The sequence below is a fragment of the Penaeus vannamei genome, chromosome 28 (assembly GCF_042767895.1).
Source record: "Penaeus vannamei isolate JL-2024 chromosome 28, ASM4276789v1, whole genome shotgun sequence".
NCBI lineage: Eukaryota > Metazoa > Arthropoda > Malacostraca > Decapoda > Penaeidae > Penaeus > Penaeus vannamei.
The window spans coordinates 2334695-2347194 of NC_091576.1; the positions used below are offsets into that span (position 1 = coordinate 2334695).

Consider the following 12500-nt stretch of genomic DNA (forward strand, 5'->3'; position numbering starts at 1 on the left):
ACCCCAGGGTATATCCATATTTACAGTGGATATAGATGTACAGTTCAATAACATATTTCTTATTAAATCAAAATGTTTTTTTTCTACGTATTGTCCCCTCACACCTCATACCCTCACGACCTTTCCGCTTCCCCCTTTCTCGTGAAACCGCGCGAGATCCAAAGGCATCGGCGAACGAGCTCTTAATAAGTGCACTCACAGCCCTCGTTGGCGAAGAGGTCACACGCGCCGCGGAAGTTGCCGCCGAAGTCGCCACAGGGCTCGGGAGGGAGAGCGGAGGAGGGAGAGAGGAGGGAGAGGGCTTCCCTTAAGCGAAACTGTATTTCCCCCAACTATTAGCTGCGTCAAGTTGGCACAGGGAGCGAAAGAAAGTTAATAACCGCTAAGTTGGAGAACTTGAAGGAGCTCATTTGATTACTTTCAGCCAAGAAACTTGAGGGAAGGAGCTCAAGCACAACACTTTCGCTTCGTCATATTAGAGCTTCTAATCAGTCACAACGTAAGGAAAAATCACCTTTGTGCCTGTTAACAAACACACGCCCGCACATACACACATACTTATATGTATATATATGTATGCATATGTGTATATGTGTATATGTGTGCGTACGTGCATGTGCGTGTGTGTGTGCATGTACAGGCGTGTGTGTACCGTTCATTTCCGCGGGCGTGACGCACCAACGAGAACCTTTACAATACTTGAATATGAAGCGTTTTATCATGCAGGTGTCGACCCTCTGGCAGGAAGGGTTGGGCTAAAATCATTTTTTTGTATGGTAATTTAGTCGGCCGTCATCAGTGTTGATATTTTGAATAGATAAGGTCGTGACTTGCACTCCGCTAAACCAGAAACAAACTTGTATCTGGGGGTCAGGTGGTGTTGGCTTGAGGAAAAATGGATGCGGGGGAGGGGCAGGTAGAAAGTCAGAGAGAGAGAGAGAAAGGAAGAAAGAGAGAGAGAGGTGGGAGAGATACCAAGAGCGAGAGAGAGGTAAATAAAGTCACACACAGAGACAGAGATAGAGATAGAGATAGAGATAGAGATAGAGATAGAGATAGAGATAGAGATAGAGAGAGAGAGAGAGAGAGAGAGAGAGAGAGAGAGAGAGAGAGAGAGAGAGAGAGAGAGAGAGAGAGAGAGAGAGAGAGAGAGAGAGAGAGTATGGGAAATACACAGACAGAGAGAAAGAGAGAAAGAGAGAAAGAAAGAGAGAGAGAGAAAAAAAGAAAGAAAGAAAGAAAGAAAGAAAGAAAGAAAGAAAGAAAGAAAGAAAGAGAGAGAGAGAGAGAGAGAGAGAGAGAGAGAGAGTGAGTGAGTGAGTGAGTGAGTGAGTGAGTGAGTGAGTGAGTGAGTGAGTGAGTGAGTGAGTGAGTGAGTGTGTGTGTGTGTGTGTGTGTGTGTGTGTGTGTGTGTGTGTGTGTGTGTGTGCGTGCGTGCGTGCGTGCGTGCGCGTGCGCGTGCGTGTGCGTGTGTGTGAGAGAGAGAGAGTGAGAGAGAGACTCACACAAGGTTTACATAATTACATACATAGACCTTGCCCTCACACAGGCACAGGTATACTCACAAACATACATCATTACTGTTACCATTACGATGTTAATGTTTATTATTATTTTGGTTGTTCTTATCTTCAATATTATGATCGTTCTTATCGTTATCAGTGTTGTTGTTATTAATATCGTTACTAATATCAGAAGCGTTTAACATCATTATCAAAATCATTATCATCATCATAGTCATCATATCACTACTATTATTATTTTTACTATTTTTATTGTTATTATTATTATCATTATCATTATCATGTTATTATTATGTTGATTTACATAATTGGTATGATTTATTATCATTATTATCATTATAATCATTATTATTATTATTATTATTATTATTATTATTATTATTATTATTATTATTATTATTATTATTATTAATATTGTTATTATTATTATCATTATTATTATCATGATTATTATCATTAATATCATATTTATTATCATTTTTATATCATTATTATCATTATCATCATCAATTATCATTATCATTATCATTATCATATCATTATTATTATTATTATTATTATTATTATTATTATTATTATTACTATTATCATTATTATTACTATTACTATTACTATTACTATTACTATTACTAATACTATTATTAAAACTAATACTACCATCCTCATCATCATCATTTTTATTACCATTACTGTTATCATCACCATAATGATAATGATGAATTATTCCAGACGTAAAATAACACCGTCGCAGGGCAAAAGGTGAATAAACAGTTTCACCGAATAAACGTTTTTATTGCAATGCAAAGTTTAACAGTGGTGATAATTGTGTCTTCAAATATTGTGTATCTGATTATGTGGTTAAATCAGATGCAACAAGTGAGGTAAATAAACAATGTCTCGGCAGAATAAACATTTTCACGGCAGCCATTATAACTTGTGTTTCCAGCACAGAGAGCATGCTTCCCCTTACAATATATTGCATTCTATTACAAAATAATCAGTAACTACATCAGAACACTCTAGGATTAATAAAAAATGCCTAAAAAGAGTTGAGTTAGAGTAAACGTATATATTCAATAGAATGAAAAATACAAAATAAAAATTTGGGATACACTGAATTAAACACAACACTGCTCACTGTGACAAACAAACCAAGCAGTTTTTTTTTCACATTTTCACCATTGATATGATTGTGATTCATGACCGTAGCCTTAAATTACTTTTTATTTTCCATCTTCATTTGTTTTACTATTTCCAAACTGCCATCTTATTACAAACTGAAATGGTTTATGGATTGTGTGTGTGTGTGTGTGTGTGTGTGTGTGTGTGTGTGTGTGTGTGTGCGTGTGTGCGTGTGTGCGAGTGTGCGTGTGTGCGTGTGTGCATGTGCGTGTGTGTGTGTGTGTGTGTGTCTGTGTCTGTGTGTCTGTGTGTCACAGAGGGAGAGGGAGAGGGAGAGGGTGAGGGTGAGATAATGGGGGTAGTGTGGGGGGTCAGGGGGTAGGGTGAGGGTGAGGGTGAGGGAGAAGGAAAGGGAGAGGGAGATATATGTTTATTGTGCATTACTAATTTTGGTCTTTGATGATGGTAGGATATAATAGCAGGTTGGAAAAGGAAATAGACATAATAATAATCCAATGGTCTGAAATATCTCGTAAAAGCATATAGTGGCATGGTAATAGATACAGGTGTATAAACAGATTGTTCCTTGACATGGTTAAGGGCCCACAATGAAGTGTTTTATACACTGTGTTTAAAGTGGTGCCAGCGGTGGGCACCTCCTTAAGAAAAATACGGAGCTATTACCTGCTGCCATCAATATCAAGGGAAACAAATTTCATAAATAACAACCATGTTAATCATGTGTATAAACACATGCGCCCCTTCCCGTACACAGAGATGTCTCAACGAAATATGATCATACTTAAGGTAATATGACTTGTGTTTATAGAAAATGTATAAAAGCTTAAACTATTATGAGTACTGTTGTCTTCAAAGTAGTCACTTTGAGACACATTATTATAATATTTCCATTAGCTACTAAAATATGAAGTGCAAGAAAATCTTCAAATAACTTTCTGTGTTCTCTGCCAAATTTCTGCTGGGACCCATCTTTCAACCTAGCTGTTTAGCAATAATTTGCATGCAGATGTTCACTTTACAAAAATTGCTAATCACTAACTCGACTTAACAGACCAATGGGATTTCTGTTCACATTAAGAATATGACAAAGATTGAAGGAAAGCATAGTTGTTGGAGCAGAGCTACATGAACACCACAGCATACCCTAAATGAGCAATGTGAGATTCATATCACATGCATGTCGAGGTTAAAATAGCTTTGATTACAGGTAAATAGTGACCTGAATATGTAAATTATAGTTCAGTCCTATTACATCAAACAGTCTCTGTATATCTATTCTTTCAAAATAAAGGACTATGTTTACAATCTTTATTTTGCAATCTAGAATATTGTGATTTTTTTCTGGTCACCAAATTTGCTTTGAAAATGTGCATCCACTTCAATGGGTCTTTATAATATCGGGTCATGTAATGCCTGCTACAAATTGTTAATTATACTCATGGAATATTAAAATATAAAACCTTTGTGCACTCTAACTCTCTGTGTGACATTCCACAAACATTACAAAATATAGCATCTACCTTATTAACAACAGAATAATAATTCAAGCAGGAAGTAATATATAAGGTAAAATGACATACTACCCTTCATACATTTGTGACGGCTACTTGGATCTTGACTGAATGTCAATACATGTTTACACTATGAGCATTTCATTTGTTTTCATCTACTTTTTTATTCTTCGATTTATACATACTTTTTAAAATATACAATCAAAACACGTATTCATATATCTATTTTTCTATTCATATATCTTTTTAAGATATACAATCAAAGCATGTAACCTTGGTGAACAAAAAACAAACACAGACGCATGGGCACACAAAACAGCAGCAATAAAATGTGACGTTTTATATCCCATTAGGATTAGTCAGTACACAATGCAAAATATTTCATTTGCATTCTCTATAGAGAAACCTGGACTGGACCTACATACTAAATGTTATGCTACTAGCATTCAAAACATCACCTTCCCAGGGTAGCCAAACAACAGAATATTTATGAACTTCAGTCAAGGTCCTCATATATCTGATATACTATATTCTCTGACCAATTTTGTAAAGCTTGTTTGGGTTGTAGGCGAAGTAACAGAATCATACTGTTTAAGATTAGTGAAAAATATAATTTTTTGTTTCTAATTCTTTAATCTCTTATTTAATCTCTTGGGGCACATAACGTTCATGCTTAATGGAATTAACATTAAAAAACTCACTTCCTACAGAATTTGATATACCATATCCATTCACTTGTACTTTCATATATAACTCCTAATATAACAACAAAATAACAAATAAGAAACCTTTTTAGGGTTACTGATAAACACATTGGACATTGGACACTGAATTGAAAAAGAAAAATTATTCATCAAACCAATGCTTCCAACATGTAATTCTGTACTAGTATTTCACCTTCTGAAGCTAGTTTACATGATGTACAAGTTTTCTAGAATCTGTATAAATACCCCAATGCTGCAAGGAATGGCATGTATTTACATACCCTGCCCACTGTGAGTTTAGTTTATTAACTGCATTTACAAATAAATTGCCCTAAAAGTGCTTATTCACTATGGAGTCGGTTATTACTACTTACTATCTCATCTTTTATTGTTTTCTTTGATTGCCAGAAATACTGTTTTTATTTTCATATTGCAATTTGTATTGTTAGTAACATCATGATAATCACAAAGTCAATAGTAACAATAACGATATCACTATGAACAGAATTAGAGTAAAAAAAAATCCCAAAACTCGAGGATGGAAGTAAGGTGAGGTCAAGAGGTCTCCTAATTGACTCCTTGGTGGCCGAGCACTTGTGGAACCATCTATGTGTACACAAAGCAAAACTATAAAACAATTACAAGTTCACAGCAGCATTGGCTTAATATTACTTGTTTGCCCAATGGAAGAAAAGAAACCTCATACACATCTAATCGCTAAACATTAATTAATGCCCAATTCTGTAAAACGGAATGGTAATTGCATACCATGCTTCAAATATCAAAAACTGCAATAGAATAATTCTGCATATTTTTCTTACTAAAATGCAAGAAGAGAAAACTTATAAACTATAAAAATTCAACCTCCATATTCTATATAATTTACAGGTAATTATGCATACATTTTCCTTACATAACTACTGAAAAAATAGTTTATTAAACCTGTTGATGCCATGAGTGCATAGGTACACTTCCTGTCCACTGTGATTTTAGTCCATCTTTTCTTTCTTTCTTTTTTTGACATATATGGAGTCAATAACTAGCCCTTCCAGATCTCACTTTTAATAATGTTAATAAAAAACATCAACACTGATAATAATAGCATAAGAAACCTTTTTTCCAAAGAATTAAGGGGATGGAGTAAACAGGTGAAATAAGGTAGGCCTAGTAATTGACGCTTTGAAGCCTTCTCTGTGCAAACAAAACTGCAATGGACAGTGCCTGTAACTGGTGCCTATGGGTTAAATAAAAAAGAAATCAAAATTAAACTCAACACAGCTTGCTCCAAAGAAACCTTATCACAGATTTAACCACTCCTCCTAAATTGAGTAATTCTTTCCACTGTCATGTATTTGCCTTCTTGGACTGCAGAAACCATTAAGAGAAGTCAATTTTCTAATGCAAATTGCACAATAAAGCTAAAGACACTGTTACGTTCCTGTGACAGCAGTCTCTACTAAACTGACATTCCATATACCTTCTCTTCCTGGAAAACATGACCATCTTAGACCACTGGCATCTCTGGCCCTTCTTCCACAATGCCAAAGAATATCATGTAACTACAAAACTCTAACTGCGATATAACAGAGATAACATAACTAGTAGTTCCATCCTACGTTCATGAATTCTTAACAACTCGTACAACATTTTTGGCTCATCATATGTCTTCTGGTATTTTCAAAATGAATTTAATGATAACTGTCAAAATATATATAAAATCAACATTCGGAACCACAGCATTACAACAGATCAACTGGGAATAAAGAACTCAGCAAAGACTTACTATATCCTTTACAGACCCTGTACATAGAGAGAGAGAGAAAGTGATATATATATATATATATATATATATATATATATATATATATATATATATATATATATATATATATATATATATATATATATATTCATATTCATATATGTGTGAGAGAGACAGAAAGACAGAAAGACAGAAAGAAAGAAAGAAAGAAAGAGAGAAAGAAAGAAAGAAAGTGTGTGTCTGTGTGTGTGTCTGTGTCTGTGTGTGTGTTGGGGTGTGTGTTGGGGTGTGTGTGGGTGTGGGTGTGGGTGTGGGTGTGGGTGTGGGTGTGTGCATCTGTGGGTGGGTGGGTGTGGGTGTGGGTGTGGGTGCGTGTGTTTGTGAATGATAATCAGTTGAAAAATGGCCTTACTCCACCCGAATAGTGGAGCACTGGAACCAAATTTGAAAAATATAATAATCTTTGGTACCTAACATTCAACATCCTTTTGAGAATTCTTGTCCCAGAATATCTTTTTGATGGAGTATATGACACAGACTATACAGCTTGCATGATAAGCTTCAAAAGCCAAAAACCTGAACTAAGAGTATCTCTAGAAATATCTATCTCTACAAAGTACAGTATCAATAATCTCTCTAATGGACCTGTAATTGCAGAGTATTAAATTTCATTATATAAAGAAGCATGGAGTTACATAGTTAAAGCTATGCTTCAAAATATTTCTCACACCTTATAATTAACCATTTCAGGAATTCTTTCATGGAAAATTTGTAGTATCCTTGAAGAAAAGCCACCAGTAAAATGACATTAATGCTGAACACATTAAAAATGATCCTTACGGATTGGCCAAGTGCCAAGTCACATCCTCACAGTCTATCACACCCTAGAAATAAAAAAAGTTAAAGAACAGCATTTCAGCCTCCTCATTAAAAGGAGAAAAAAAATATTAATACTGAAAGATACTGAGGAAATATTGTATGCTAGAACTCTAGACCTATGCCTAATTGGGGAAATTGCAGATCTTGCACAGTTTGGCAGCAACTCATGCAGGCATAGCCTCCTCTGCAAAAATCCTACGTTCATAGCCAATGACAATCACACATACAAACGTTGATAAAGGCCTCCAGTATTGCTTTGAAATATGTTGTCACTCAATACCCATTCTACACAAAATTATTAGTATCAAAATCTCAATATTTTCTTTCATCTGCGTCAAAAATATGAGCAAATAACTTTTCCTCTTGAAAAATAATTAAAACTTTGTTCTTATTAAGGCATCACATACTTGCAAATTAATACATACGTTCCTATATATATACAAACATTATATTACATTCATACTATAAGAGAAATAATGAAGAAATAGTCCTGTTTTCATTGCAATATGCAACTAAAAATACCTCCTTGCAAAATCATGCCTGGCATATATTTTGTTCTTTGTAATCTGTATCCAGATTCTCAAATAATAATTACATCATCCATAATAAAAAGGTTTGAACAGCTGGGAGACCAACAGGTTATAACACAAAGCCACAAATCAAATCTTAATCTTATGAAGCAAAAGATTCTTTCATAATATGTTTACCATCTCCCACCACTTCAGTCTGCATGCTTTACTTCAAGCACTTTCACTACCTGCAGCTACTGTGACGATTTCACTGTTGTTCATTCCAGAATTCTGTTCCTGAGTGTTTTCGTCATACCTTACACCAGAGCCATCCTCTTGGCCGGGAGAAATGTCCTCTCCTTGGGCAGTAGGAGATACATTCCTGTCACTGTCGGCATCCTCAAATTCCTCCCTTGCTTCTTCTGCAAGCTCCACTGAATCATACTTACTGAACTGTCGCAAAGCCTTGTGTAGAACACTGCAGGCAGAAATGATTACCAGTTAATGTTTAAATCATCAAATAACTTTCACTGACTACAAGATCATGTACTACAAAATTACCGAGATCCCATGAAAACTACAATTGCTTCTAAACAAGAATTTACACTGATCCTTCCTTAGAAAATAATTGATGTCCATAGACCCAAAAACCTCCCTGCAATGTTGATTCCACTCCATATCAATAGCACAATCCACTGCATTCATATGCAAACTCTCCATCTCCTTGCAAGAACACCTAAACTCCATTAGTGAATTTGATATCAACGGCACTGAGACATTTCAGGTGTACCTGATTATGACAATGGGCAGAATAAGAAACGTCGCAGCCATCAGGAAGGTAAACCCACGGAAGATATGCCTTGTTGCTGGGTAGATGCTGTTGAACACTCCAGACGCAACTAGTGTACAAGCATTCTCAAGCAGAGCTACGCATGCAAACAATTTCCCTGCAAAGAGAAGTTATGGTAACAAATTTACATTTCTTTAGCCATCAACTACAATTTCAAAATTAGCTTGTAAAATTCAAAAATACCCATGTATACTTCTATTCTAAGAGACAACTGAATGCAGATCAATGTGTTATATAGCATGTACCTGTATTACTCTTATGGCATGGTGTACACCTGAATTATTCGAAGTTAATCTTCAAATAAAAACTACAGGATGATACAATGACATTTTCTCTTACAAATACAGGTGACAGGTGTTACCTACTAATAATGACTACATATATACATTTTCAGAATAGTTTTTCATTTACATACTGATAGAGAAAAATCCAACCTTTACTTTTGTTTTTTTGAAGTATAGTTACACACTACTGAACTCAAATATTTCAAAATGTTAATACCCAAACATACAAAAGCAAAAGCCATAATCAATCAAGAAAAAATATACTCTATAAAGATAAACAGAGCACTAAACTCTGTGTAAAAAGGATATGTGCAAAATCTTTTTTTTTTCTGTTTTTTACCCATAAACCTGAAATATCTGGAAAATCCTAACCTTGCTCATTTGGTTCAACCAACTTGGACATGGCAGCTCTCAGGGTTGGCATGGACCAGGTGCTCAGCATGGACACCGCCGCTCCTAGTAACACAATTAGAAAAAAAAAATAAGAAAAGTGGAATAAAATCATTTCCAAGCTCCAGTTATGTTAAAGGTGTCTAAATTATTGAAATACCAGAAATAATAGTTCTTTGGCAGAGTAAGTAAATAAATCAAAAGTTATATATCTAAAGGAAATCTTGTAGTTTTTAATTTTTCCCTTTTACATCAAACTTGGTCTTATAAATCCTGATCTGACTTGGTCTTTATTTTTCTTAAATTCTTGATCTATGTTGATCTTTCCTCATAATTCCCAATCTAACTTGGTATTCACATATTCAATTCTAAGATTGAACTTGGTATTTACTTATCATAAATCTATTCTGTATGGAAAAGAAGTAAATTTAGCTAAAAAAATCTCTTCTTCACCTAAAATACTGAAATCAAACTTGTTCTTCGCTCATAATTCTTGATCTTTGTCCTATCTATGATTCTTAATCTGACTTGGTTTTTAAATATTTCATTCTGCTTTAATCTTACTGGTATAATCTGGATCTTCATAAAAGACACTTTGGCTGGCCAGAGTCATCCAAAAAATGTAAGCTTGTTTATATTATTGGTCTTATCAAAATGAAATATAACCTGCAAACCTAATTATCCTTTTTCACCAAACTAGCTTTAAAATGGCTGACCTAGAGATCTAGTTAGGGATGCACAGTGTTAAAACATCCCTTAGAGTAATTTCCACCACAAACTATGCAAAACAAATAATATCTTACCCACAAACACTGCTGTGTCCTCCCAGGCAATGGCGAGCACCACCAAACCGCAAGCTTTACTCACAAGGCCTACAAGTGCCAGTATTGTGTCTGGCACTTTTGAGCATAAGGGAAGAATGCCAAGCAGTGCCACAGCTCCAAGCCCATATTTCAGGGAGAAATACCATGTATATTTCTCAAAGGCCCATTCTATTGGCTTGTCCTTCACAAAAAGGTATGATATGTCCAATTCACCTGAAAAGTTATTGCAAATGGAAAAGTGTAACCATAAAAAAGTTCATCAAAAGTCTGAATGAAACTTGCACTACTGATACACTGTGTGTGGAGTATTAGGATATACAGTGCAATGGCTTTTATTCACGGTCACAAAATATACTTCAGCATTATTAGTGCAAGCTGAAACTGGAGAAATACCATATATGATTCTAAAAGGAAAAGCTACCTTTAAATTCAAATGTTCACATTAAACTTTCCCCCCCTGGATTATTTACAATTTGCAATGTCAATTTACAGATATATAATGACGTATTCCATATTTACCAGCAGTGCAAATCATGACTACTGTTGCTGATGCCAACAACAATACAATATATGATCGACGATTCTCCTGTCTCTCCCTAATCACAGTACTTGCTGACTCACGCAGGTGCTGGCAGCCGCAACCATCACGTACCCAGTATCCCTGTGGAGGATGCCTGGAAGAGAAAAAAATATACAATATAATAACAGCAACTGAAAGACTCACTCAAATAGGATGGCAATCCCTTTATTTATGAGTCTGTAGCTTGCTTAATTTACTTTATATGGAAAGGTTTGATTCTGAATGGGGAAGTACCACCAGTAATATTAGGCTTTTAAACTGTACCATCCATGGCTGGAAGAGTGCCGGCTGACTCCAAGGAGGATGCTATTTCCATGCTCAAGATCTTATTCCTGTCCACAATTACTGGCAACACAAGTTGTTTTACAGAAAATTGAACATTATGAATAAATACAAATTAGACATGATTATTGCAGTGAGTTATGGATTACCTATAGAGATGATATGGAGTCTGTGCAAGGAAAACAGTCTATTATCATCTGGATAAAGCAAATCAAATGACAAATATAGACATTAGATGATGGAAAAAAAAAACTAACCAAAATACTTATACAGAATAAGAGAAAACAGCATTGCAAAGGGAGGAATGGAGTCTTGTCACCACACATGAGTGTACGCATGCGCCCGGCCCACAAGCTACACACCCATCAGAGCAGCCACACAAATAATCCTAAAGCCAGCATTCTGGCCCACAAGCCAGCAGTGAAGCATCCGGATCCAAGGGGTTTAAATGTTCTGATCAAATACCAATAGTACTATCCAGCAGCACTTTTCACTTATCTGTACTGTTTTTGCATATGTACCACTAAAGGCAATAGCAGCAGTTTTGGAAACAAATCCCTTGCAGCAATAGTAATGCACCTGATCATGGAATGATCGTCCAAACTACCAAATTAGGTTGTTAATTTGCCAACAAAAGGCCCTGTATACACAAAACAAACGGGACAACAAACGAACCTTGGTGGAATATTCCGAACACAGAGTATGATGTAAATGACGATGGCTGCATGACATGCCATAATGACAGTGAATGTTGCAGGTCTTCCTCCAGCCTCCTGCACCCAACCGCCAAGCAGAGGGCCAATGGTTCCTCCCATAAAGATCATGCTTTCCAGGATCCCAACACGGACAGTTCTTGTGCGAAAACTGCTGACCTGCAATAGAGTATTATTTAATTGGTTGACCTATTTGTTTTGCTTTTTTTAATGAATTATCTTCATATACAGACTGAATATCTAACTTTGAAATAAATGATAAAATTGTGTATTTCATTTTGTCCCTAATTCTGTTACAATAACGAACTGAGGGGAAGAAAAGCACAATGAAATCACTATCAGTAAAACAAAAACTATATTCACACAAAACATGTTCACATAAATAAAAAAGCTAATTCAATTTTTATGAAGAGAGTAGATGCCTCGTCCTGAAACAAAATCACCTACCATTAAATTCCCAAAACAATCAGTGTATAGAAATAAGAATAACCGAGTTCTGTTTCAGTAGCATTAAGACTCGAACGAACCAACTTGAAATATTACCTG

The 12500-nt window shown here is 35.5% G+C and overlaps 1 protein-coding gene across 2 annotated transcripts in view; it reads right to left on the reverse strand.

Moving 5' to 3' along the window:
* Window positions 1-6817: 6817 nt before the first annotated feature.
* The window catches only part of LOC113809162 (proton-coupled folate transporter), a 10131-nt gene continuing 4448 nt past the window's right edge, over window positions 6818-12500 (reverse strand). For both annotated transcript variants that reach the window (XM_070141643.1, XM_070141644.1), the window contains exons 4-10: window positions 12498-12500; window positions 11917-12113; window positions 10899-11053; window positions 10359-10592; window positions 9538-9621; window positions 8822-8978; window positions 6818-8509 (exon numbers count right to left, since the gene is read on the reverse strand). The exon at window positions 12498-12500 is cut by the window's right edge and continues 146 nt beyond it. In XM_070141643.1, coding sequence (XP_069997744.1) covers window positions 8263-8509; window positions 8822-8978; window positions 9538-9621; window positions 10359-10592; window positions 10899-11053; window positions 11917-12113; window positions 12498-12500 — 1077 coding nt within the window. In that variant the 3' untranslated portion in view covers window positions 6818-8262. The remainder of the gene's footprint in view (window positions 8510-8821; window positions 8979-9537; window positions 9622-10358; window positions 10593-10898; window positions 11054-11916; window positions 12114-12497) is intronic.